A 27,661-nucleotide genomic window follows, 5' to 3' on the forward strand; every position below is an offset into this window, starting at 1 on the left:
AACAACAACAACACAGAGAAATGTCTGTAGTATAATTATGAAAAAGGAAAAGTGCACTATTATTATTGCCTGTGACAAATACTGACCAATAAACAACGATGGAAATATGCATTGGCTGTTTCTGTTCTGTTTCATGATACACAGGAATGTGAGCAAACATCATATTGGAGCAGATTATTATATTAATGACAAAACTATTTAGCATTAGGGTCATCACCAGGTCACCACACATTTGTTTTTTAATCAAAATCCTTTGCCAACTGCTTATGTAGCCTATATATTCCATGACAGGTGCCATAGTACCATGGTAACATGACACCTGTCAGTGGTTAAAATATGGCTGATAGATATATGTATACTGACTATTACTACTTCTATGAAAATAAAACACTTGCTAGATAGTATTAGTGATAAGGCTTTTGCTTGTTTGTTTTTTGTTATTATATTTAATTTTATTAAACAAGCGGCCACGTGAAAAGGGAAACATGACGGCTTGTTGTGTTGTTGGCTGTAAAGAGAAGCACAATATCTTAAAAATGTAAAGTATCTAGAAAAAACTAAAATAAAGCAATGCATTCTCTCTCTCTCACACACACACTCTCTCTCTCCATGTTTAAAAAGCGGGCTGGTCTCCGTGTGTGACGTCATTTACAGCTTTCTTCACGGAGAGTATAACAAAAAGTAAGATGTCTTACTCTGGTATCTAATAACGGGTCAGCAAATTTTTTAATAGAATTGAATCGAGTGCTCAATCAAACAATCTGCACACTGTGCAAGTTTACAAATATAAGTTATTAATTACTACATAAATATACAACATAGCCTACACGATATTCTAGTGTGTTGCTTTTGTTGTATACGTGTTGCTATCCTAACTATTCATGCGTCATAGTTATAGTTTGACTATAATTAGAATATTATTTCAATGTATGTTGTTTACACACGAAAGTGTAAACATGTACACTTTCTTCTTCTAGAGGGCTGCTGTCATTTAACAGGTGGTTGTGTGTGTGACTAGCTTCAGCACGAGACTCCCAAGTTAACGCCTGCATTTCCACATGTTCGGCCCCTTCGGCTTTTTAAACAGGGCGTGGAGTGACTCATCCTGTCACATTCCATCGATCTTTGCAGACCGGCGCTGGCTTTCAGTGAGCAAACGCTCTGCGTGGCGAACGTGAAGAACAGGGAGGGGTCTCGGTCCAAATAGTTGCTTCTGTGTCAGATTTTTCGGCGTCTGAACAGCTCGAAAAACGCACCAGGTAATTTTTATCCCACTTTCATTTAACCTGGCCGTCTTTGGGTGTCAGTTCCCGGGCTTTATAAGTGTGACGCGTATCCATCGTATGTGTGCGTGCAACGCGCGGTGCTGTGAGCGCGAATGGGCACCAGTGTGTTTTCAAAAAAAATGGAGTGATTGATGGAAAGAGACGTCGTCAATAAAACACCAGACTTTCCGATTTACTTGCGTTATTATTAAGTCCGGTAGCGATGTGGTCGCGTTTGTGTCCCCACCCACACCCACACACACACAAACACAGACTGTTCAGTGATGGAGAGCAGAGAGGTTTCCACACGTAGACACTGTTTTCTTTGATAAACTGGTTTGGACTGATTCCCAGTTTTAACTCCTTTAGTCTGTGCTCGTTAAAATTCCCTTTGTCATCGTTGTTAGAAACCAGCTTTGGATAATATTGTGGTTTTAGTCCATGTAAGGTTAGCCTGTTGCTGTACCCAGCAGCGTGTACGTACAACAACAACAACAACAACAGCAGCAGTGGTAGAGAATGAAAAAGCCATTTATGGCACAGCACGCACTTTTCAGTCGATGTATAATGTTTATTTTGGACCATGGGTTTGTTAGCGAAAAGAGTTAAAGGTAAATAGCCTGAACTGTGTAAACAATATACCTGTTTTTTAAACATCACGCACTTTGACTTGACACGGGTGTTCACGTTAATGACTGCTAGTGATTATGTGAATTATTTACACCTGTGCTAAATTGCCAAAATGTCTGCTTTGATCAAGTCCTTACGTTTGCACAACACCAAGGTATTTCAGATAGTGTGTGTGTGTGTGTGTGTGTGTTAAATCAGACTATTTGTTGCAGTACAATCATACTCAATAGCAATATGACTATATGAATATTCAACATGATGCTGCTATGTATATTGTTATGTTTGTCATATATGTTATTTATTCTATTTGTGGTTAATTCAGTAGCACAATCTTGACAGTACTTAAAGAGTTTTTTTTTTTTTAATGTGTCAAGCTTTGGATCAAGGGTAAGGGTTAACATTAGCCTTGGGGTCTGACATTCATTTGAGGCGGTTATGGTGAGGTGCAACGGAATGCAGGTGAGTGTCCTCACCTGCTCCTGCAGGTAAAACTTGTTTGCCGGCTTTGACTTGATGACAGAAACAATCAAATAGCAAGTTGTGCATTTAAACAAAAAACTCAAAAAACCCTTAAACTATTGTTGCCTGCTTGAAAGACTGGTTGTTTTTCATTGTGCATACAGATATTGAAGAACAGAAATGTCTGCAATGATTCTCCAGAGGAGCAGTGAGCGTTGTGAAACAACCTCAGGTTTTACAAGATCTGCAGACACTCTATGGTACATTAGACTGGAATGTGTCCAGCATTTCCCTAGCAACAGTGTAGATTTTTTAAAAAGGGAAGTTGTTTTGGCTAATCATTGCTGCATGATGACGTCCTCATCCTGGTTATAATTGGGTGATAGTTTAGATTAAAGATTCAAAGGACCTTAAGTACACACACACACACAATAGTATGTTTCCTCCAACCGTCATTTCCCCCATCTCATTCAAACACTTGTGCACAAACGATAAACTGGCAGTGTGTGAAGTGAGACATAAGCAGCTGCTTGGCTGTGCAGAGAGAAGCAGAAGTGATGACAGAGGTCTACAAACATCCACACACAGACACTGGCCTCAGTGACCTCACAGGGATTGTTGTTGATTTACTTTTTATAGGTTGTTTGGTGGTTACTTTATTGTCATAGGGCTCATTCATCTACAACAGTTATACTTTACCATGCCTGTTAATGGTGCAGGGCTCAGAGCTCCTTTCCCCTCAGTTTCTCTCTCTCAGAGCCCAAGAATAGGATTTTTTTCTATGTGCTGATCAATTATTGGGGTCCAGTATTAGGCATTTTGTCAATTATCTGTGTCTGCATTTTATTTTAACAATCCCCGATATGATTAAGTCATTCAAGTGTGTTTCTGTGGCTGGAGTTTCTTACTGCTTATTAGAATCTGTTGCCCAGTGTCCATGTACATTTTATTTATTGTACTAATTTTAATTTAAATGTCATGTGAAAATTAGAGGCATTCAAGCTAAGTGGAGTAGAAAAAGACTTGTTTTTTTTTTTTACTGTAAATGCATATTGTTCAAAATATCAGTTATCTACTTGATAGTTGTCGTCAATATCAGCTCTGAAAAACCTATATCAGTCGACCACTTATCTTATCTCTCACTCGCCTACATCCTAAAGGAAGTGAAGGGACAAATAAATCAAGCCCGCAGGATCGCTTTCTGTCAGGTTTCAGAAATCTTCATAGACACAGATCGTTTATTCAAGACCAACACGCTGAACTGTTGGTCAGCTGTTGGTGACGGGGAAGTTTTTGCAGATTATTAGGTGTTATTTAATGATTATTTTGAAGTACTAGGCTTTAAGTAATGTACAATAAAAACAAAGTTGAATTGACTGTTAAAATATGTGTTACCTTTGTTCCTACAGCTATGGCAGAAGCCCACCAGGCCGTGGCGTTCCAGTTCACCATAACCCCAGAGGGCATTGACCTGCAGCTGTCCTATCAGGCCCTGAACCAGATCTACCTGTCCGGTTTACGGTCATGGAAGAAACGAGTCAGCCGCATACGGGTGAGCACGAGTCCAGTACTTCTCATATTTGATATTGACACCTGTCTTAAGCTGTAGCTTTAAGCTTTGCGTGGTATGAGTAGGGAATGTAATGTGTGAGCTGTGAAGAGGCTTGAATGCAGGTGCCATAATTATAAGCTGTGAATTCCCAGGTGTAGTGGTTAGGAATGATGAGTCTTTACTAACATGCACTGACATGCATGTTTTCCTCCGGCTGCGGCTGCTCATATGAGCACGTGCAGTGTTTTTGTGCTACGTTCACGATGATTACATACAAGTGAATGTGGCGAGGTCACAGACTGTTAAAGTATCAAACATGTATTGATTTTGTCGTATCAAGAAACATTCTTAAAGATGAAAACGAACAATAATTACGTGTTGTCTGCTGTTTCTTCTGTGGTAACAGAACAGGGTGATTAAGGGAGTGTACCCCGCCAGCCCTTCCTCTTGGCTGTTTGTTGTCATAGCGATCCTCGCCACCATGTACATGCGCTCTGATCCCAGCATGGGTCTCATCGCCAAGATACAGCAACACCTGCCGCTCAGGTACCCACCCACACACACACACACGCACTTTTCAAGAGAGCAGTGTTTCAGTGTTTTTTGTTCATCACATTATACACTGGCCGCTTAAGTTGTATCGAGGTGGATGTGGATACCTGGACACAAAATGGGACTCGGTAAATCCTGGTTTGGTTGCCTGGCCATGGTGTCTGATAGTTGAAACACCCGGTGACTTGGTTACATCACTTATGAAGTGTCTAGGTTTATCATTATTATGTTATTGTTCCATTGTTTATCTTTGAACTCTGCTTTTTAGGCCAGTGTTGTAAGTACCAGTAAAAAAGGGTTTGACTGATCTAAACACACAGAAAATATACAGCTGATGAATCACTGCTCAGGGTGGGTGTGGTGTCTGGAATTTACCTTTACCCGACTTCCCTCCCAGTCTATTGTCTAATTGTTAGTTTTTATATTTTACGACACTTTCTACCTTGTACACCCATAGCTAAATTGTTGATTACAAATGCAAATAAAATATGTTTTATTGTTGTGTTAATGATGTACAATGTCGTAGTGAAACCAGACACGGAACAGTTCATATTCTTCATATGAAATCACACGCATGTTTCATGACAAATCACTGACTCATGGCGATGACCCACTCTACCTCCTGATCCACAGCCACCCCAGTAACCCCTGTAGAATTATCTGAGAGAATCAGTCTATCATGGCCACTTAACATAATCTACATATCATACAGTAGTTGTCCCACATTAAAAACAGGTTCTGCAGCCTCGTTATCTCTCTCACTCTTAATGAATGGGTTCTGTAATGCACTGACTTAAAATGTGGAACTGAACACTAGGACCAAACAGTGTAACCTGGTGTAAGGGTTCATAACAAAATACTTTACATGTCTGTGACATAAAGACATGGAAACTGACAGTTGCATTTTATTTGACCCATTTTGTTGTGCAAGAAAACTTTAAACTAAAAGGGGAACTTCATAAAAAAAAGAATCTCTTTTTACATTCCTGCTCTCTAGTATTGTTTGGAGACTTGGTCACCTCAGCCTGCATTACAGCACTCAAAGGTTTTGCAGCAGGTAGTTAACTGGACCATGTACATACAGTATGAGTAAGAGGTGTCGGTCTCCTTGCTGTTATTATGTGCTTTATCTGCCCTCTGCTGGTTGCAACTGTGCATAGGTTTGGACAGGATACAGAATGCATGTCTGGTATTTGAAACCTGATCCTCCTCGTTGACGAGGCAACTTTGTCCATAGCTTTTATAAGTATGTACATACTTGTATGTACATATACAGTGTTGAGTTAGGACTCTACACTAGGGATGTCACGATTATAGATTTTCTTGGTATGATTATAGCCAGAATGTTAAAGTTTCATTTATTTATTTATTTACTTTTGATGCCAACATAATAAAATAATTTAGCAAATACACTACACTACTATATAGGAACAATTATTAATTATTAGTGTTTAAATTATTTAAGTCATCAATGGTCATCTATACCAAATGTTTAAATTTATTTTAATCATTTTGATAATTTATCTATTTTATCTATAATACGTTACACTGAAAGCCGAACATGATGACACCTTGGTCATTTGTTTTGAGGCCGTAAAACTCCCACACGGCTGATTTGATGCTCTTTGCTGGAGGGAGTAACTTCTTCTGCCATACTTTAACAATCGGGAATGGCTCTATTCTGCAACTCTGCATGGAACAAAAACAAAGCAACACAAACGGTAACACACAGTGGTTGTGTAACTACCTATACGGTATTGAGGAAAGATTATGATTAATATATCATAGCGTTCAATACCGTGATTAATTGTGAAATCAAGTAATCGTGACATCCCTACTACATTAACATTAATCAATCAATAACTTCATATACTTCCCCATCCTCTGTGCAGTCTCCACGTATCCCTCAGTGCCCAGGGCCAGACTATGTTGTCAGCGCTGGTGTTCAGCACGCTGCTGTGGCTCTCCCTCATCCTCGCACTCAGATTCTGCCTCAAGCTGCTGCTCTCCTACCACCAATGGATGTTCGAACAGCATGGCAGAGTTTCCAACACCACTAAAATCTGGGTGGTAAGATATGCTTCCACATGATATCACCGCTTTGTCATCATCATCATCGCTCTGCAGTGGTGGTTTTCGGTTGGACACAAAATAGCTGTTTATGTGTAATATTGTTAATTGTCAACAAAGTTCTCAGGAAGCCTGTAAAAAAAGGCAAACACATTACAATCACTGCAGTTTGTTGCTAATAATAAGTCTCCTAATTGTTGTGTCAGTTGGCTGCCGTGTGTTCTTTCCTGCTCCACGGCATAGAACGTGTTTCTCAGCTTTCCTCTGATGGCACAAATTCCAAGCTGTATATTTACAAAGAATTGTAGAGCATGATCTATACTTGATCTATTGTCGCACGTATCATGTTGCAGCTTGAGTGAGTGATCTGTTTGGTTTGTTTTTTAACTGAACAGATAGATAATGGAGTGTATAGACCCGTCTAGAAAAGTCTCTTTGTTTCTCACAGACCCTGTTGAGGTTACTGTCAAGCAGGAAGCCCTTGTTGTACAGCTATCAAACGTCTCTACCTCACCTGCCTGTTCCTGCCATTAAAGACACACTGAGCCGGGTGAGTAGACACACATGAGCACACCTGTACACATTCTCACATTCACTTTTACATTACATTACATGTCATTTTCTTCACACCTTGGTCTTGCTTATCTTCTAAGGTTGTCACTTATTATTTCTGAATAGGGCTGCAGGATGTATTGTTTGAGCATCATCTCTGCTCTGCTCTGCGCTCACTCTCACTCTCTGAGCAGTCAGCTCACAATCAACCCCTCCCCCCATGCACATCCTGTCCCTCACACACCACACTGAAGATGAGCAATAAACATAGGCACAGGACTGGAAGTTGTGCTGTAACCCTTTTCGTCCCGTTTTTATGTTCATATTTAGCGACTTTACAGACCCCGGCCACTTTTTTTTTTTTCCTTCCAAAAAGCGAATGGCGACAAATTTACCGACTTTCTGTTATAAACCTACATACTTTCTGAGACGTAAAAGCCCAATTCTGCCGCACAAGTTCCATCTAACTGAACTTACTGCTGAGGGAAAGAGTCAGACACACACACGATCTTGTTCCAGGGTGTCCGCGGGGTCTTTAAGTTTTAAAAGTTGATAAATCAATTTTGGGAAAATTCAGGCCCTTAAAAAGTATTAAGTCTTAATCGTGTGTCCATAGAGTTTGACTGCAAAAAGTATGCATGATGGTACATTTGTTAAAAACAACAATGCGCAGGCATGATTGGCTTGGGGCCTCGCGTGACTTTGCGCATCTTGCGACAGTGAACGAAAATATATCCGAAATCGCACAAAATAAACTCCAAAATCGTCAGACATGGGAAAATGTAAGTTTGCAGACTTCTGGTTGGAGATCCCTGAATTTCAGGAATGCTTGAAGCCGGTTGCTGAGAACAACCAGGAGGCTTTTTTTTATATATTAAAGGGGACATATTATACCCTATTTCCCCCATTAAAATAGTTCCCTGGTGTCCTAATGAACATGTCAGTGACATGCTTTGGTCAAAATACCATAAGGATGAAGAATCATAGTAGTTCAATAACCCTGCTAAACCCGCCCCTTTCAGAACGCTCGGTTTTCGTGCAAGGTCCCTTTATATGCAAATGAGACACAGGCAAACACACACCCACTTCTTCCAGGGGGTTTCTGATTTGTCCTCTTTACAGCTCTATTCGTCTCCCCCTCCCTCCACTAGCTCTCTGACAATATCAACATGTCAGCGAGAGTGCCGTCACAGGAAGAGACGTCCTACATAAGGATCGAGCCGAACACTGTCCAACTGTAAATCAGTTAAAAACACTTAGGAACAGATCACCGTGTAACGCGCCACCGCTGATCGCCAGCGGCGCGCTGAATAAACTGTATGTTGCTGTATCAGATCGTGTGTTCGTGTGTTCGCACCACTTCACATCAGACTGCAAACAGCGGTCGCCGCATTCAGTCTGATACAATCACATAAAGCAGCTGTTTATGCAGCTCGCCGCTGACGATCAGCGGTGCTGCACTCTCTGTGCAGCGGTGCTACACTCTCTGTTTCACCGATAGCCTAAACTGCCGATCGCCACCGCTGATCGCCAGCGGCGCGCTGAATAAACTGTATGTTGCTGTATCAGACCGGAGACCTCACCACCGCTGACCAGCTCCGGTGCTCCGGCGAGCTGGCGATCAGCGGTGGCGATCACCGTGTAACGCGCCACCGCTGATCGCCAGCGGCGCGCTGAATAAACTGTATGTTGCTGTATCAGACCGGAGACTGTGCTCCGGAGACCTCACCACCGCTGACCACCTCCGGTGCTCCGGCGAGCTGGCGATCACCGTGTAACGCGCCACCGCTGTATCAGACAGTCTCCGGTCTGATACAGCAACATACAGTTTATTCAGCGCGCCGCTGCCGATCAGCGATCGCCAGCGGCAGTTTAGGCTATCGGTGACACAGAGAGTGTAGCACCGCTGCACAGAGAGTGCAACACCGCTGATCGTCAGCGGCGAGCTGCATAAACAGCTGCTTTATGTGATTGTATCAGACTGAGTCTGTGCTCCGGTCATGGAGGACGTACTGAACAAATATGTTTAATTAGGACGTGTCAGAATGGTCAGTTATGAGCTCTATGTGATCTTTTCTTAACAATTTGTGTGTTTGTACGTCGGTGAAATACGTCCCCTGACTAAATACGGCAACCGCTGGCCGCAGTCTGATGTGAAGTGGTGCGAACACACGATTGCTGACTTTATCCGGCACATTAGCTTCATATATAAAATCCTCTGTAAAACACTGTGCTCCACTGTGCAGCCACCAACAGCACACTTGTCCCGCCACGTTGACATAATACCGCTCTTCCTCCCTCGCCTGCACTCTGGCAGGGACAAGGTGGAGCTAAGGTGGAGCTTGCGAAGTAAACGTACTGGTGGGGCGGTAACATTCGCGGGAATTCAACATCGAGCGTTTTATCGCCTATACTTACACTAAGCGGAACCACGAAAACATGACTGAGTATTGTTTTTCCACACTTTGGCGACTGGTAGGGCCCCCAGAGTCCCAAATATCAGTATTAAAATGGTTAAAAAGTTGATTTTGCATAATATGTCCCCTTTAAAACATATGAGTTCCTTTTGTATGGTTGTGCTCTATAGCTTTAATTGCATATTAAATCTGGTTTCTAAGTTAAATATGTGTTGCTGATAACAGCTTGAAGTGGCGATAATTATTTTAAAATATATTTAATATATTTTGAGAAGGTCAAAATAGGAAGTCTTTTCCAATATCGTGCAGCCCTAATTTTGAACATGGTGTATGAAATTCAAGTTTGAGCTGCTATGGTAGTAGAGCTGAAACGATTTATCGATGAATCGATTATTAATCGATTACTAAATTAATCGACTACTATTTTGATTCGATTAATCGGTTTGAAGCTTTTTTCATGATTAAAACAAGATTTATGATTGTTTAAGCTTCTTAAATATGAATATTTTCTCCGTTTCTTTGCTCTGGATAACAAAGAAATTATTAAAAGTCAATCATTTTGGTTTGTGGACAAAACAAGACATTTCAGAACATCATCATTTCCAGGTTTGACGAACACCAATGAACATTTTTTAAGGTTTTCTGATATTTTATGGACCAAACGATTAATCGATTAATCGAGAAAATAATCGACCGATTAATCGATTATGAAAATAATCGTTAGTTGCAGCTCTATATGGTAGAGATACATGGGGGTGCACAAAGTACCTGGTACTCTCTGTAAAGTGGCTCGTAAATATCTGTGAGCACATGTTCTTATTTACAGGTAAGTAAAAAGAACTGCACTCAAGGGGGTGTGTTTAAACGTATTCGAGCAAATCATGGGTACACCCTTTTTTTTTTTGTAAGTGACAGCCTGTTATCAAAATCCATGTCTAGACTGTTCATATTGTAAATTCTCTTTCTCTCCTCCCTCTCTTTTCCCAAAGCACCTGGAGTCCGTGCGCCCACTGCTCACTGATCCAGAGTTTGAGCGAATGACTGAACTGACCAATAAGTTTGAATCTAATCTGGGAAACCGTCTTCAACGTTACTTGAAACTTAAAGCTCTGTGGGCCACAAATTATGTAAGGGCACTCACTCATTCACACACACACACACACACACAAACACACACACACACACGCATCTACGTGGACACACTCAAACTTTTGCAAACCATGTTACCACACTTCATATCAGACCATATTCTCTCATCTTTAGCCTGACCTCGTAAGGATTCATTGTATCCACATACAAAACTCACAAATAAACAAAGACCAACAATTAATAAAAAGACCACCCACTGTCATCCACACTGGTTGAAGTTTTGTAGTTGGAAAGCGTTTAAAAACTATCAATGTTTAATGATTTCGGTGTAATTTTCTTGCAGTGTTTGTGTATTTGGATACAATTGTGTGACTCTCCATTCCTCTGACATCACCCACTCTCAAATTTGATCCATTATCACTGGGTAGTGTCCTTAAACATGCCCCTCAGTCTTTCCTCTCCTATTATTATACTTGGTAAAAAAAAAAAAAAAAAAACCTGGATTAGTCACTAGGTGGTGGACTATACCAGTATTTCTTTTTTTGTAAGTATGCTGTTTTGTACAATAACTATTTTGTTCTTTTCTATTGGCTGTCCTTTAACTGCTGCCACATGTGAATATCCCCAGTGTGGGATCAAATAAGTCTTTATTTAATCTAATCTAATTCCTTTAGCTCCATTGTTCATTGTTGTTGAGCATATTTAGATATTTGGAGTTTTTTTATGTCCCCACCTCACTTAACAGAGAACTCTGTCTGCATTATATGTTTAAAACACTGTATTTAGTAGCCCTTAGTAGTTACAATAATATTTTTTTTGTACTTCATTTTCAATTTTGAATGAATAGAAGAATAAAGTTAATGTTGTGTTTTTGTTGCAGGTGAGTGACTGGTGGGAGGAATATGTCTACTTGAGATCCCGAAGTCCAATCATGGTCAACAGTAACTATTATGGCATGGTAACTACTGCACAGTTTTATAACTTTGAGAAGAAAAAAAGCAGAATCTTTTCATTAAGCATGTCAAATCAAATTAAAAATTTAACATTTGGAACACAGCTGCAGAACAGAACTGTGTGACAGAGATGGAAATGGCATACAAAGCACAGCATACATTAGCAGGATCCACCCAGTCAGTAGATGAGAATTGGATTTTCTTTAACTTTTGAACTGCTTTTAATCAACTTCCTTGAATAATAGACAGTGAATAGACAGAATGAAATATTCGTATTCACAGTTTGCAGCATATCTGTCGTACATGTCGCACACAACATTTTATATTCCTATTTCAAAGTTGAACCCCTGTGGCTTTTAGTTCAGGGATTGCGTTCATATTTCTTTTTTTTTTTTTTTTTTATTGGAGAAGCTCTGCAGCAGACATGCTCAGGTGCACAAGATGTGACAGTGCTGCGGTCATCACACACTGCACACGCATCCAGTGTATGTAGTGTATTACATAGTGTCATGGTGATCATTGTAGTCCCCTCCTCACCCTCATCCCTCTTATTATTTCTGCTATTGTTGCAGCCATTTAATAATTACCTGAGTTATGTTGTGTTATTTGTTCAAAGATTCATATTCACAGGGTTTAGGTTTAATTATTAGTTTTATGTCCCTTCCAGGACTTTCTGTATGTGACCCCGACTCCGCTGCAGGCTGCCAGAGCAGGTAACACCATCACTGCCCTGCTCCTCTACCGCCGCAAGTTAAACCGAGAGGAACTCAAACCGGTAAAACTGCATGCTTTTCTACAGAGGTCAAGGATTTGGGGGTTGAACTGTTTGTTTTGCTTTTTTTTATTTGGTAAGATGGATGGGGATGAACAAAGGGGTTTGAAACACAATGGTGTAGACAGACAGAACTAGACAGCTATAATGTTTATATTAGCACATAAGTGGACACTTGGAGTCGATTCATGGGTGAAAAGGACACATGGCTGAGGTCCAGTTGAATGTGATATCTGTACAAACAGACAGTAAGAACGGGTCTGTTCAGGAATTTCCTGTGCCCTGTTCCAAAGGAAGATAAACAATGAGCACATTTGGAAGTACAGTTGGTTTAACTCTGCTTCAACAATTTCCCCCCTGGTGAATAATGGTAGATTATTATCAAACATAAATTTAGCAACTGATGCTTAGCAATTTTTTCTTTTATCCCACGTCGGGGTAACACCATGGAAACCAATTTGTCAAATTTGATAATAAGATAAGATAGTCCTTTATTTGTCCCGCAGTGGGGAAATTTACAATGTTACAGCAGCAAAGACAGTAAAGATAATAAATAATAAACATGCATTACGAAATAAATTACAATATAAAAGATATTAACACTTGGACTATAAAAAAATTAGTTAAAATAGAATGTAGAAGGTACACTATAGACAGTTTGCAGAATATTCACAGTATGGACTTGATATTTACAGTATAAATATGTACAGTACTGTACTTGGGGTTATGTGTGTTCTACTGAGAGCTGTGTTTGTTGTATAGCCCACCACCTCCACTGGGTCAAGGTACATGTATCAACGTCAAAATTTAAAATGTTTTCCATTGTGACACACCCATCAGCCTCACTTGTACGTTTGTTTAATGGGAAGCAATCTGACATGAGCTCAAATCACTGCTGTGCCTCACAGAAGCTAGTGTGGCTGTTGAATTGTTGTTATTTTATTTTATTTTATTTTATTTTATTTTATTTTATTTTATTTTATTGGCTAACAAACTTTACAAATACAAAATGTTACAATTGAACATTTGACAGTTTCTCAGTAATTGCATGACATGAACTTGTTTCATTGGAACGTAACACACTGTTAAAAAAGCATATAATGGCACATTATTAGATATTTTATCTAACTATTCAGACAAAAACTAAGTTATTGTATATGCCTTTGTCTCACTGTATTGCTTTCTAGTTTGGAAATAAGACTTCTGCCAAAATGAAACCAGCTTTAAAAAGAGTAAATATTAAAAATAATTGCTGTGTTTCTGTGTGTCAAGAGTCGTGTTCCAGGTACTGTTATCCCTCTGTGTGCTGCTCAGTGTGAGAGGATGTTCAACACAACGCGCACGCCAGGAGAAGAGACTGGTAAGTCGCACCTTTTTATATAGACTTCATTGTTCCTTAGATAACATTGTGTCTGCAGATCTTTGTGCACGTTAGAATTAGAAATGAATCAGGAACTAGCAAACATCAACAGCACAGTTGACTCCTGAATTCAAATTTGTTTGTTAGAGCAGATGAATGAAATGTCTGCTGAGCCATGAGAATGATCCTCCTCTCCTCCCCAGATGTACTGCAGCATTGGCTGGACAGTGAGTTTGTGACAGTGTACCATAAGGGACGCTTTTTCCGCCTGTGGGTGTACCGGGCGGGCCGACTGCTTTCTCCTCGGGAGATTGAGTACCAGGTCCAGAGGATCCTGGATGACACTTCACCCCCACAACCTGGAGAGGAAAAACTGGGGGCTCTCACTGCTGGTGAAAGGTAGGAAGAGTGGTGTGGGTGTATGAACTCCAGTGTGGAATTTTATTTAAATGATGCATGACAATTCTTATCGGTGACATCTGTGGCTACATGCATGAGCAGATACTAAAACTTAAGAGGTTTGTTGATGCTGTTAGTCATTTTGAACAAGTATATAATAAACACTAACCGTAGACATCTGCAAGTGGGCCTTCATCAAAATACACCCACAATAAAAAATAATTGTACCAGTACAGCAAATATTCGGGAAATGAATCAATATACACTACTTATTTGTAGCTGAGATTGGCACAGCACCCCCCACGACCCTCTGGTGGAGGATAAAGCGGTAGATGATGGATGGATGGATGGACACTACTTATTTAGAGAAGTTTATTTGCGTTCTGATAAAATCAGCTAAAGAACACAAAAGTGCATGCTGGAAATGACAAGCATGCAGAAAAATCAGAGTCTAATGGGTTCCATACAGAGGTTTTAATGAGCTTTCAGTACAACAAACAGCAAGTAAAACATTCTGTGCAAGTTAGTTCCCCTCACTTGAATGACATTTGTTACTTGGGTTTGATCTTTGGTCTTTTGTCTTTAACACAAACAAAATAATTCTGAAATCTTGTGAATTTTCCAAATATTGCATAGTGATATCAATATTGAGCCTGATATGTCCTTGCGTCAGTGTTTTGAAAGAGAATAAATGACCACATTAGAGCCATATAGAAGATGCATCTGTGGAAAAATCGCTGCTGAATTGTCGGCCATCTGGCCACTGGGTGGCACCAGAGTACACGGAACATACTCACCTCATGCTTTCTGTTTACAGAGCCAATGTCTGTTTAAGTGGAGTACCTTTACAAAATGTGATTTATTTACCAACACAGAAAATAATGATATCAAAGGGCTCAATGATTTTGAATAAATATTTAATTGTAATTATTTTGACAGGATTTGCGATTGTGATATGATTTGTGATATCAGAGAAAATGGTAATTTTTACATCATTTTTATCATTTTAATTTGAAAACTGTGATATTTGTGCAGATGTGTGAGAAACAAAGATGTTCTCTTCAGTCTGTAGAAAAAGATTTGTATAGATCAAGACAATTGGAGCTGCAACTAACGATTATTTTCATATTCGATTAATCTGTGGATTATTTTCTCCTTTAATCGTTTGGTCCATTAAATCTTAAAAAATGTTGATTGTGTTCTTCAAACCTGGAAATGAAGACGTTCTCAAATGTCTTGTTTTGTCCATAAACCAAAATGATTCACTTTTAATGATTTCTTTGTTATCCAGAGCAAATAAATTAAGAAAATATTCACATTTAAGAAGCTTAAAAGATTGGAAATCTTCTTTTAATCATGAAAAAAGTTTCTAATCGATGATCAAAATAGTTGTAGATTAATTTAGTAATAGATTAATAATCGATTCATCTATTAATTGTTTCAGCTCTAAAGACAATAATTACTCAAAAATGATCCTAGTGGTTAGATATACAGTAACTGTTTAATGATAAGAACTTATACAGGATTGTTTAACTTCATTATCCAGTTATTGAGCAATCCATCTCCCCAATCTACATTTTATCGGCCCAATGAATGAATTGTTCTGCCTCTAGAAGCAAAATCTTTATCAGTGTTTATTTTTATGGTACCTGCAGAGTTACAACCAGTGTGTGGTACAGTAACAAACCATATGTGTACAGATCCATGTGTAGGAAATGAGTGTTGCAATAACACTGTGACACTCCATTCCCCAGGATCCCTTGGTCCCAAACGAGGAAGAAACACTTCAGCTCCGGTGTCAACAAGCGATCACTGGATGTCATAGAGAGGGCAGCCTTCTTCGTAACTTTGGATGATGAAGAGCAAGGCATGAGGGGGGATGACCCAGAAGGCAACCTCGACCGTTACGCCAAGTCCCTGCTCCATGGGAAATGTTACGACAGGTGAGAAGGAAGTGATGCACTATCTTTGGCCCCAGTCAGTGGAAATTGAGCCAACTAATCAAAATGTGTCTTGGGAAAAAAGAGATGCAACAAATAAAGTCTTTTCTGGTGTTGCACATAAGTGACTCTTTGTCACCAACAGCTGTTTTCACGCTGTCATACTTTTCCTCCCCCTCTCCCTGTGGCCTACTCCTCTCACCCTCTGAAACATTGTCAATCCTTCTCCATTGTAATCCCCTGAAGCAATATTGCGTCTCAGTTCAACAAGTCATGTTCTGTAGTTATTTATTTGCGTGTTACAGCTGCAAATGTCAGTATTCAGTGTCTTTGTGAAGGCTTGAATGACTGACATACATGCATTCATACAAATGCTGCCTTTTTTCCCCTTCAGTTTGCACCATATGAAATCAACACAAGCAAAACACTACTGCTACAACCGTCTTATCACTGTCACTCCTCAATCCTCATTTTTATTGTGAGGTACTGACACTGTGTGGGCTTGTTCTGCAGAACTGTTTGGCTCGCATGACTATGCTGTACATTGTCACATCAACAACAGGCAACATTCAGCTATGATGACAAATCTAGGCATAAGACCACCATGAGATGCACGTTTGTTGTTTTCAAAGGGACATTTTCCAACGATTATTAAAATAGATGTGCATAGATGGAAATGTCAGTCAGTCAGTCAGTCATCATCTACCGCTTTATCCTCTGCCAGAGGGCCGCGGGGGGTGCTGTGCCAATCTCAGCTACATCGGGCGATAGGCGGGGTACACCCTGGACAGTTCGCCAGTCCATCGCAGGGCCACACACAGATAGAGACAAACAACCATTCACTCTCACACTCACTCCCTATGGTCAATTTAGAGTGTTCAATTTACCTACCCCCACATTGCATGTTTTTGGACTGTGGGAGGAAGCCGGAGAACCCGGAGAGAACCCACGCACACACGGGGAGAACATGCAAACTCCATGCAGAAAGGCCCTTGTTCCAACCGGGGCTCGAACCCGGGTTAGATGTAAATGTATAAATGAATATTGCTTATCTATTTTCTGAGTATGGGGTAAATTGCTCTAATCTCTCCCACTGATGGTAGACTATTGTAATTGTCATTACCAAGAAAATACATGAATATTACACTGGAAATACCATTGTATTAGTGTAATATCTCCTCATTATCACACAATCATTACCATTGTTATTACCAAGCTTAAACCTGGACATTATGAAGAAGACGGTATTACCATAATAACCTCCCATCAATGATTGCCATACGATCAGCACATCGTTGCCAAGATGTAATGTAATGCTGTTACCTTGTTTCTGTCTTCCAGGTGGTTTGATAAATCATTCTCCATTGTGATCTACAAGAACGGGAAGAATGGACTGAACGCAGAGCACTCGTGGGCTGATGCACCCACTGTTGCTCACCTTTGGGAGGTGGGTTTGTCTCTGTTTGTCTTAATAGGTTAAAAAACAAAACGGAAACGGCACAGACAATTAAGACACTAGTGCCATCACCACAGCTCCAAAACCACATAGAGCCACCACTGTTTCTGTTGTTGCATAAAGTAACGGCTTGTGATACAGCTGGACAGTGTGGTAGCAGCACATGGGCAAGCTTCAATGAAATGGATGGAAAACCAGAAAGGAGTTGATTGAAGATTTTGATTGATTATATCACATTTAGTAAATACTGACAAATGGTTGCTTTGTTTTTTTATGTCTGATGTAAAGAACACAGACAGCAGTTTTCTGAGCAGTTGAAAGAAGGGTTGAATATTTTTTTTTCTGGCTGCTGCTGCTGCTGCTGCTGCTGCTGCTGCTGCTGCTGCTGCTGCTGCTGATATTGTGGGTGAAAGTCGTGACGGAAAGTTTACCAGTTAAGTCGTGGGGTTGATTTTCCAGCCACTTTGTGAACTGTGAGTGAGTGGTTAATGAAACACTACTTTTTAGAGATACATTGTCACATCTACCGGGGTGGTGGGAGGGGAAAGTTTCCAGAATAACCCCCAATCTAGTGAAAAGTAGCTCCTTCATATGTTCTGTATTTTCTTCCAAGTCGTCCATAGACGACACACGCACATGTAGAAGTACCATAAAACCTGTGCAAAAGGGGAAAACACGATACAATAATACAACAACACAATCACTGTTTAAAATGAATGGTTTGTGTAATTGTTAGGCTACACCCACAGTAATGTTTCAATCTTCAATTTTTATTTTTTTTTATTTATGAAAAATAGGAATGTTGTTGGACTGGCAACCTGTCCAGGGTGTGACCCCGCCTTTTGATGGATGTTGTTGTGTATTTGGATGTAAATGTGAGAATGTTTTTTTTTTCCTCCTCTTCAGTTCACGCTGGCCACAGATGCCTTCCAGCTTGGTTACACTGAGGATGGACACTGTAAAGGCGAGGTGGACCGGTCACTACCCCACCCTCAGAGGCTTCTCTGGGACATCTCCTCTGAGGTACTTGCATTCTGAAAAGATTGTGTACATGTGTCTCTGTTGAAATGTGAGGCTGTTACCACCTACATGGTTGTGGGACATACCATGTTTTTATGATTGGGCTTTCATTCTGTCACTTGTACCTGGCTGTACAGACAGGTACACGTCCCAAACCTACAGTATGTAGGGTCTCCATGTGACTGTGATCCCCTTGTTTATGTAACGTGAGTGTCATTGTATGTTACTGTGAAAATGCCTGATCGTTCTTTAGGCCTCTGTCATATTGTAGCATGAAAAGCATAATTGTTACTATCACATTAATGGTGACTCTGTCCAGTAAGTCAGGACAGTAGCGTGTGACAGTGACATGTGCCCTCAAGCTTAGGGAACAAGTGGACCGTTCACACAGAAGCCATTCTGATGGGTCACAGTAATTAATCACAAGCGTCTTTTGCGTGAGTGCTGTTGTCAAAATGGCTGCTGTGCTATGAGCCCATTGGAACTCAGCCATTGTTAAAAATGTCATTATTTATTTCCCGCGGTGACCAGTAGACATGTCTCTTTTTGATGAGTTAAAAATGTGATTTACTGCTAATGTATCATTTAGTTGTCAGCAAGTGAGCAAGTAAGTTATTCATAAACTATTAAACAGAAACACAATAACAAGATGAATCGGGGAAAAACGCTTTACATTTTTCAATCTCTGCATGTTAAAGTCAGTGTTAAGACTAACCTTGGTGATAAGCTTCATGAATATCATAGTCTTGTTGGGGCACAGGTGGTAAAGAGGGTAGATCCATATAAATAACATCACTGTCATCGTCATGCATGCATTCACAACATTTCTTTCACTTTTGGGACCTACACTAATGAACTGTGTGTCTCTTTTCTCCCCGCCTCACTGTCTGCTTCCTTTAGCAGAGAGCCAAATATTTATAATCCTTATCAACTTCCACAAGCTGTGTTCATACAAAAGAATTTCACTTTCTTTTTCATTTAGTGGAAGTTTTTGTTTCTTTAAAGAGGCCATCGCCTTGAAGTGCCAATAAACGCTGCGTTTGGGTGTATATCTGCACCATTACCTCGTCGATGAAGCCCTAAAAGTCCATAACAATCAGTTCAGCCACTGCTGAGAGCGCAGGGTTTTACTGTTCTCCTGAAGGCACTTCCGTTGACTAATAACGTCACTGGCGAATCTCACCACTCCTGTAAACAGCAGCGCCTCCTAGATTCCGAGCACATCCGGTGACGTACTTTCAACCGTAGAAGAATAACTACTCTCGCTGTAGCTGCTGAGCGTATCGGTCGAGACTGTGTCAGACGGAGTCTGTGCTCCGGTCATGGAGGAAGTACTGAACAAATAGTTGTAATGATTTGATTCAGTTACACTGTAAACAACTGCTTTACAAGTCACTTGTTTGTGTGTGTGTGTGTCAGATGTAAAACGAAAGTCACCACAGTTTCACGCAGCTGTGCAGTGATTACTCCGCCCACGGTGAGTAGGTACTTTTTTTGTAGTGGAGATGCAACCCGAGCCGTGCTGAGGCGAGGCGAGCCCGGACCATAGTGGAAAAGGGCCATAATACTCGCTTCTGTGTAGTATTTATTTAGTTTCCACTAACAATTAACTGTGCAATTTCCTTTTTATTTAGGGTTTCACCTTCCATGATTTATCCATTTCTTTGTTTCATACTTGTTTTATACTCATATTTAAGAGCTGCTAGACAATGTGAATTTCCCCCATGGGGGATCAATACAGTATTTTTCTATCTAGTATGTAAGTAAGAGGGCAGCACAGACATTGGACTCGAATCAAAGACGAGCTGAAACACGGACTCGTCTGGTCTTAGGACGTGTCCACTGTCTTTCAGACTATCTCAGATGAGTTCAGGCTCAGAGAATTCAGTGAATTCAATTTCTTTGTGCTCTCTCCCTTTTTAAATGAAGGTTGAGGTCATCCAAGTTACAGATTGTAGTTTAATAATTGTTTTTCCCTGATCCCTTGTATACAAGTACATGAAAAGAGAAAGGAAAAGCCTAGAGTCAGTAGGACAATATGTGGACCACTTTCTGTTTCGTAAAGAAATCTCATCTCATTTCCATTAGACTATCACATGAATTGTAACTATATCACTATCTTTGCTCTTTTGATTCTATAGTGCTGCTTGATTTCCTGTAAACAATTTAACAAAATTTACATTTAAGCATTTAACAGACGCATTTATCCAAAGCGACTTAAAAGAGAGGAATAAGCTACATAGAAGAAGTCTTAGAAGGAACTCCACTCAGTAGGAACAGTGGACTGATGGAGGGTGAGAGTGCCGAGGTGGATGCAAGTGCAGAAGGAGATCGTGCAGGGGAGGGGCTAGGGTGTAGGGTAAGTACGCTACTGTTCTGGTAGCGCTTGTTAGGTCATTCCACCAGCGTGGCTAAATCCACTTGAACCTTAAATCTGGAGCCACTTTGTTTTGACGTCTGTTTTCATCACTCAGAGTCATCATAATGACTTGCAAAAGTAACCACAGGAAATGGCTCCAAACTGAGATAACCTGTGCTTGGCAGGATGTTGTTATCAAGCGTCTTGTGGTCTTCTAAAGGAAATGATGAAACCCCCGAGGTTGAGTATAGAAAGAAGGTTTGCTCTGAGTTTTCAGCTGCTTTTATTCATCAGAGCTACTGACTGATGATTGTTGTTGTTTCAGGCATTCTGTGCAGTTATGGGTTTGCATTCTATAATGTTTGAGAGGTAGAAACAAATGAACCAGAGGCAGAATAATTTCCCCACACAAAAACAATTCCCCCCCAGGGATTAATAAGGAATTCTGATAACAAATCTATTGACAGGTTTGACTGATTTCAGTTTCGATCTGAGCGACTGCGAAACCATTTTCTTGTTATCATATTTCCTGTCTCCACTTACGTTGCCACCTTCCCCTTTTTCTGATTCTAAATATACCACACAGTGAAACAGTCATTACTTTTTTATGTTGTGAAAGTTGATTTAAAGGCTCCGTTCCCTCTGCAGTGGCCAAACACTGCTTTGTTTCTTCAAAGATAATGACTTATTGAACATTAGCTTTGGAGAGCAAACATATTTCCCTAATTAATTCATTCATGGCTCCTTCAAATTGTAAATTTTGTTCAAGGTTTGAAGTGTGTTTGCTCTTTTTTCTTATTTTTTTTCTCTGACAGGTTCAGACGCAGGCGGAAAGTTCCCTGGCTGTTGCCCGCACACTGGCAGACGATGTGGACTGCCATGTGTTTCCCTTTAGAGAGTTTGGCAAAGGACGGATCAAGAAGCTCCGCGTCAGTCCGGATGCCTTTATACAGATCAGCTTACAACTGGCTTACTTCAGGGTAACACAACGTTCCCTGTGCCTCTCAATCTTTCTTTGTTTTTCTTTCTCACACACACAAAATGTATTTTTTGGGAGATTTTGCTTTTGCACAAACAAAGTAGAACTTTGGAGCTTTAAAGTAACTATAATCTTCATTCCTGACTCCAAAACTACGACTACTCTTCAACTCTTTCATCCTTTTAAAACTTCATTTCTCTTCCTTCCCCCAGGATCGCGGTGGCTTCTGTCTGACCTACGAGGCTTCCATGACACGCCTGTTCAGGGAGGGCAGGACAGAGACTGTGCGATCCTGCTCCAATGAAAGCTCCGCCTTTGTCAAAGCCCTGGATGGCGGCGAGGTACTAAATAGTGTCGTCTGTTTCAAGTCAGACGTTTGCTCACAAAAAACTCTAAACTGCTGATGACCCCAGTGTCAAGTGTTGTAGACCCTGTAGCTAAAAGCTAGATGGATAACAAATGAATAAGTGATCTTAGTTAAGGGATTGAATAAAAAGTGTAAGTTGTGATTTGTTTTGATAGGCTGAGGAACAATGCAGACATCTCTTCCAACTGGCTTCAGAGAAGCACCAGAACCTTTATCGGATGGCTATGACTGGAGCTGGAATTGACAGACACCTCTTCTGCCTGTATGTGGTTTCCAAATACCTGGGGGTGGAGTCACCATTCCTGAAAGAGGTAAGCTGTCAGTCACTTGTCCAGGTCGCGTCATACGTGTTTCAGATATACCATCACCTGTCAGTTTGAGCTTTACTGATCCATGTCCAGGTCATGGTTTAAACATGAACCCAGACAGAAGAGGTGGATGAGCGAAGCTATTCTTTGGTACAGAGGTGCTGTATCGGAATCAAGTGTTTCAGTTTTTCATGCATTTTCAAATTAGTGCAAAACACAAACTTGTGAAGCTTTGTCACGGTCATTAAATTTAATATGACTATGGGATGAAATTAGGGCTGCCACAAATGATTATTTTGATAAGTGACTAGTCACCGGTTATTTTTGTGTTTAGTCGACTAATCGGATCATATGTAAATTGCAGCATGCAGCTGCACTTATATATAACCATCATTAGATTCCAGCTTGACGTGTTTAAGGTATGTGCTAACTAAAAATAAAGACAAGTAAGATGATAGTTTATTCGACTTTTAATGAACTTTGCAGCCTGTAGCAGCATTTCTGACATTTTTTAATGTGATAAATAAAATAAAATGAAGGCACAACTCTGGCCTTTAACATTTTTAGCTGTAAATGTTTAGTGCTTTGTAAAATGGAACCAAAAACTATGCACTATGAATTTATATTATAAAAAATTAGCGTTATCACACTTCCTATTCAAACATAACTACTGCGCAAGTACGTCAAGGACAGAAAGGCAGACAAGACAGCGGGTGGTGCAGCAGCAGATTTGAACAAAGATTCGCAAAAATAAACGATTGCGTTGATTATTTAATTTGATAGTCGACGTAATCGTGACTAATCGTGGCAGCTCTAGATGAAATAAACTTTTGACCTGATGGTGGACTTGATGAAAGGTCCGGGTGTCGTCATTGGTAATATATGATGTTCTCAGCACATAAGGACCATAGTGGACCTCCGTCTGTTCACTGTGAATTTACCTTAACTGTACATTAATGAAGGGAAATGCATTTTTTTTTTTTTCTTCAAAAACCTGACCGCTGCACCACCAGAGAACGGTTGTGTGATGAGGTGATTTATCACAGTTTATGTTGAAGGTTTCTTGCAGGATACTCATTTCTCCCCCCCCCCCATGCTTCAGGTTCTGTCGGAGCCTTGGCGTCTCTCCACCAGTCAGACTCCAGTGCAGCAGATGGAGCTGTTTGACATCAAGAATCACCCTGACTTCATATCACTGGGTGGAGGATTTGGACCTGTGAGCAGCTCATCATTTTACTGTAGTCGTATCTGCATATTTAACATATTTGGCAGACTGAATGGTAGTGAACACAGACTGTGTCTCTTGTGTGTGTGTGTGTGTGTGTGTGTGTGTGTGGTCATGCCAGGTTGCTGATGATGGATATGGAGTTTCATACATTATCGTGGGCGAGGAGTTGATCAACTTCCACGTGTCATCCAAACACTCCTGCAGTGAGACTGTAAGTAAAATATAATAATAATAATAATAATAATACACCACATTTATATAGCGCTTTTCTCGACACTCAAAGACGCTGTAAAATCTACTTTATCTACCAAATCACACACACACAGGTTTGCACAGGACACTGCATTGATTTCCATATTTTTGGACAGGCTAAACAAAGCTTTATCCCAAACTTAAACCATAACCAGTTAATGCCTAACCCTAACCCAAACCACAATTTAAAATCTCAGCCCTAAACTTAGATTTAAACCAGATTTCTATACTGGTCCTGACAAGGTTGGCGTTTATTCCAGAAAAGGTCCTAAAGTGATAACTAGTGCTGTCAGTTAAACACGTTATTAACGGTGTTAACGCAAACCCATTTTAACGGCGTCACATTTTTTATCACGAGATTAACGTTCTTTTTGGCCGAGTAAACTTTGTCGTTTGGGCTTGCGAGCCGGCCAGAGAGTAGCAGTAAGCTCAGCACTAGTGATAACAAAACAAAATACTTGGGGTAAGGACTTTCCTGATACTGCAGCAGTATTTTACCCATTTCTGCTCTCTGCACTTCCTGTCCTCACTTCCTCTGTCTGTAAATGTGAATGCTCTCCTCTTCACTTTTTCCCACTGTCTTAATTTGTTTCTTCGTAACAGGACTCCCACAGGTTTGGAGCTGCGATACGTCAAGCTCTCCAAGACATCATGGTTGTCCTGACTGTTGACCCCAAGTCCTCCTCGTCCTCCTCGTCCTCCAAAGGCAGCGTGAAGCCACAGGCCAAGAAGCTCCTCTGAATACAGTAGGACGCGTCTATTATCCTTTAGGAAACACAAGAGCCCGTTACGTAGAACCTCAGTTTTTAAAGTGGCATTTGCTGTAAGTGAATTGAATCATTTGAAGGGAGAGCTCAGTCGGCTTATGTTCCACATCCTTCATGTTGTGATCTCTGACTGATCTATTGTATCCTCTTCAAACACCTTATTCCATTTGCCTTTCTCCTTTTTCTTTTAAAAAAAACAATCTTTTCAGCATGAAGATATAAACTTGTTCCTCAGTTTGAATATGTGACAATACGAAGCGCTTACAGTCCCTTCTTTTTCTGAGAATATGAGATCTGTCAGTGGTGATTTTTTTTCTTTGAAGAAAGAGGGAGTGAGAGTCGCCACTTAAGAAGGAAGTCTTTAGGGAAGAGACGCGTTTCCTCAGCATACGCAGTAACATTTAACACTTCTTAAATCTCAATAAAAGACAAGGGGAAATGGTGTTTTAGTTTTTAAGTTGGTCGGCCTACGTGTGAAATGACGCCGTACAGCTGATCCCACGCACGCAGTCCACTACAATTTTATATGAATGTTTTCCGGGTCATAGAGTGCATGTTAGAGTTCAAGGTTAAAAATGGAAAATGTCATGATGAAGCAGAAAAGACGAAAGCTGAGGCCTCGGCGTGAAGAGTGGTGCAGACTGAGAGGATACGGTGGAGGGCCATCAAGACTCGCTTCATTTAACACCACTGAGTCTGTGCAGGCCAATGAAAGTGTCAAAGGTCATGACCACGTTTCTGAACATGAATTATAATGAGCATTATATTTTTTTATTTTTTTAAAGCTAGGGTTTTTAAGAGCTGTGTGTGTGTGTGCCTGAATTTAAGTATTGGTTCAGTGAAACAGTTTCAATGCAACATTTAAGTCAATGCAATTCCTAATGGAAACCTTGTAACAAAATACTGTTGAACTGTCTTCTCTCTTTGTGTTAATAAATAATCTAAAACATCTACAAACATTCAGAATGATTTCCTGATGATACATTTCCATTATATTTGCCTACTAATACGGCAACGTTGGACAGAGAGCCTTATTGGCCCTCCAGTGCATCTACTCTGACTTTAGATGTGTTTTTAGATAAATTGATGCCTTAATATGAGCAACTTTAGACCTCAGTGGCTTCTGTTTGTCTCTGTGCCTGATTTCTGAACTGTTGGATGCCAGAGTAGCCGCTCACTCCCATCACAGAGGCACATCTCTCCCTCTCTCCCTCTCCATTTGTTAGTATTTGTGTTTAAATGTCCTTCAGGTGGAAGGCCCCCAGTTTTTTTCATGAATAAAACAAGATTTCTGATTGTTTAAGCTTCTTAAATGTGAATATTTTGTTAATTTCTTTGCTCTGGATAGATAACAAATCATTAAAAGTTAATCATTTTGGTTTGTGAACAAAACAAGAATTCTATGGACCAAATGATTCATCGAGAAAATAATCGACAGATTAAACTAATCCTTAGTTGCAGCTCTAGAATTAACCCACTGTATATTACTTCATAAAGTATTCTTTTTATAGCAGTGCAGCTGCTGTATAAACACACCATGTCATACACTCTCAACATGAGTGCCGACAGGCCAGTAAAGTGCACACACACACACTGTTGTAACTCAAACCTTCTGAGGTCTGGCATTGTCCTGCTCAAACAGACTAATGGCCTCGCCTCGCCTCCCCTCGCCTCCCCTCGCCTCCCCTCGCCTGGGCACGGTTAAGTTGCATTTCCACGAGCATAGTACATGGTACCAGGTACGTACCTGCTCTGGCGAGGTTCCAAGCGAGCTGAGGCGATACTATGCGTGACCGTGCCGTCGCAGGAAGAGCCATGAGCAAAAGTCTGACTCAAGAATCAAGCCGATCAGTAGATCAGTTAAAAAGACTTTACAATCCTAAAAACGTGGGTTAATCTCCAACAATTACCAGGAAAATGACTAAAATCTCACTATTTAACAGAGGAGTCTGGAAAAGAGCCAATAGAGTTTCTAGTAAAAGATTTTGGAGGAGTTTCCCCTAAATTCCTCTATAAGCCTCTGTGTCATTGGCACATTCACAGTATACAGAGAGAGAGAGACAGACAGATAGAGAGAGAGACAGCATCAGTGTAACAAATTCACACTAAAATGGATTTTGAATTTAGAGGTATTTTTGTAACAAAAAAAGTCGGCGGCTCTCTTTAATGAGACGACTTGTGTGAAAACATTGTAGTTTTTGTACTCCTGTCGTTGCAGTTTGGTTACGGTGCGTCTGTGAAATGTGTCGTAATGGATCACGGATTTCTGTGTCTCAGTCCACTTCACTGCTAATACGTTATTTTAGTATTATTATCATCAAGTCGTGGGTGCATTAATGCATAAAACCTCTGGCCTTTCAATAGTTTTGACGGTGAGTCTGCCAACATTTAGCAGCACAGTTACAGTTAGATTTTAGAATCCATGATACAATATGAACTCTTGTTTGTTTTTGGGTTACACTTTTGATCTTTACCTGGTACAGCTACTGTTTTAGCTTCATAGTGGTGAACAATTCAAATGCATTGATTGTTATTGTGGTTGACTGTTTGATGACTAGACTCCAGAACATCCGTGTCGCTTATTTGATTGTTTTTCATCGTAAAACTTTATGTGGACTTTATAAAGATGCTAAAGGTGTAGTTCTGTAAACAATAAAAACATCTTTACTGACCCTACAGTGCTTCTTGTTTTTTTTCTCTTCTGTTTCGTTGTATAGTTTTTTTTTCTTTAACCCATTACTAAGTCTTTGTCACAGCTGATGCCGGAGACATTGTTTGCTGTGGTGCTAATGTTCAGCCAGACTCCAAGGAAAACTGATTAGATAATGTTTTATTTGAACAATTTATCATTAAGTGAAATATTTTACTTTCACTTTTTTTTTGATTATATTAACGCTTGTCTATTTTGGTTTTAT

At 40.3% G+C, this 27,661-nt stretch overlaps 1 protein-coding gene across 1 annotated transcript; it reads left to right on the forward strand.

Annotated features, from left to right (window-relative positions):
• The first annotated feature begins 1,110 nt into the window (after positions 1–1,110).
• cpt1a2b (carnitine palmitoyltransferase 1A2b) lies at positions 1,111–27,422 on the forward strand. Its single transcript, XM_058653130.1, has 19 exons — positions 1,111–1,259; positions 3,764–3,906; positions 4,313–4,452; positions 6,351–6,528; positions 6,977–7,078; positions 10,487–10,624; positions 11,467–11,544; positions 12,207–12,314; positions 13,584–13,671; positions 13,875–14,070; positions 15,825–16,013; positions 17,352–17,457; positions 18,373–18,489; positions 21,661–21,825; positions 22,037–22,165; positions 22,347–22,502; positions 23,602–23,715; positions 23,846–23,938; positions 24,583–27,422. Exons 2-19 carry the CDS (start codon positions 3,766–3,768, stop codon positions 24,718–24,720), a joined length of 2,376 nt encoding a protein of 791 aa, XP_058509113.1. The 5' UTR covers positions 1,111–1,259; positions 3,764–3,765; the 3' UTR covers positions 24,721–27,422.
• The last annotated feature ends 239 nt before the right edge of the window (positions 27,423–27,661 follow it).

Source organism: Solea solea, chromosome 16, assembly GCF_958295425.1.
Source record: "Solea solea chromosome 16, fSolSol10.1, whole genome shotgun sequence".
NCBI classification, from domain to species: Eukaryota; Metazoa; Chordata; class Actinopteri; order Pleuronectiformes; family Soleidae; genus Solea; species Solea solea.

Coding starts and splice junctions, on each gene's coding strand:
- cpt1a2b (XM_058653130.1), top strand. CDS start 3,766: ATGGCAGAAGCCCACCAGGCCGTGGCGTTCCAGTTCACCATAACCCCA. Junction 14,071..15,824: donor GCTCTCACTGCTGGTGAAAG/GTAGGAAGAGTG, acceptor TCCATTCCCCAG/GATCCCTTGGTCCCAAACGA. Junction 23,939..24,582: donor AACACTCCTGCAGTGAGACT/GTAAGTAAAATA, acceptor TCTTCGTAACAG/GACTCCCACAGGTTTGGAGC.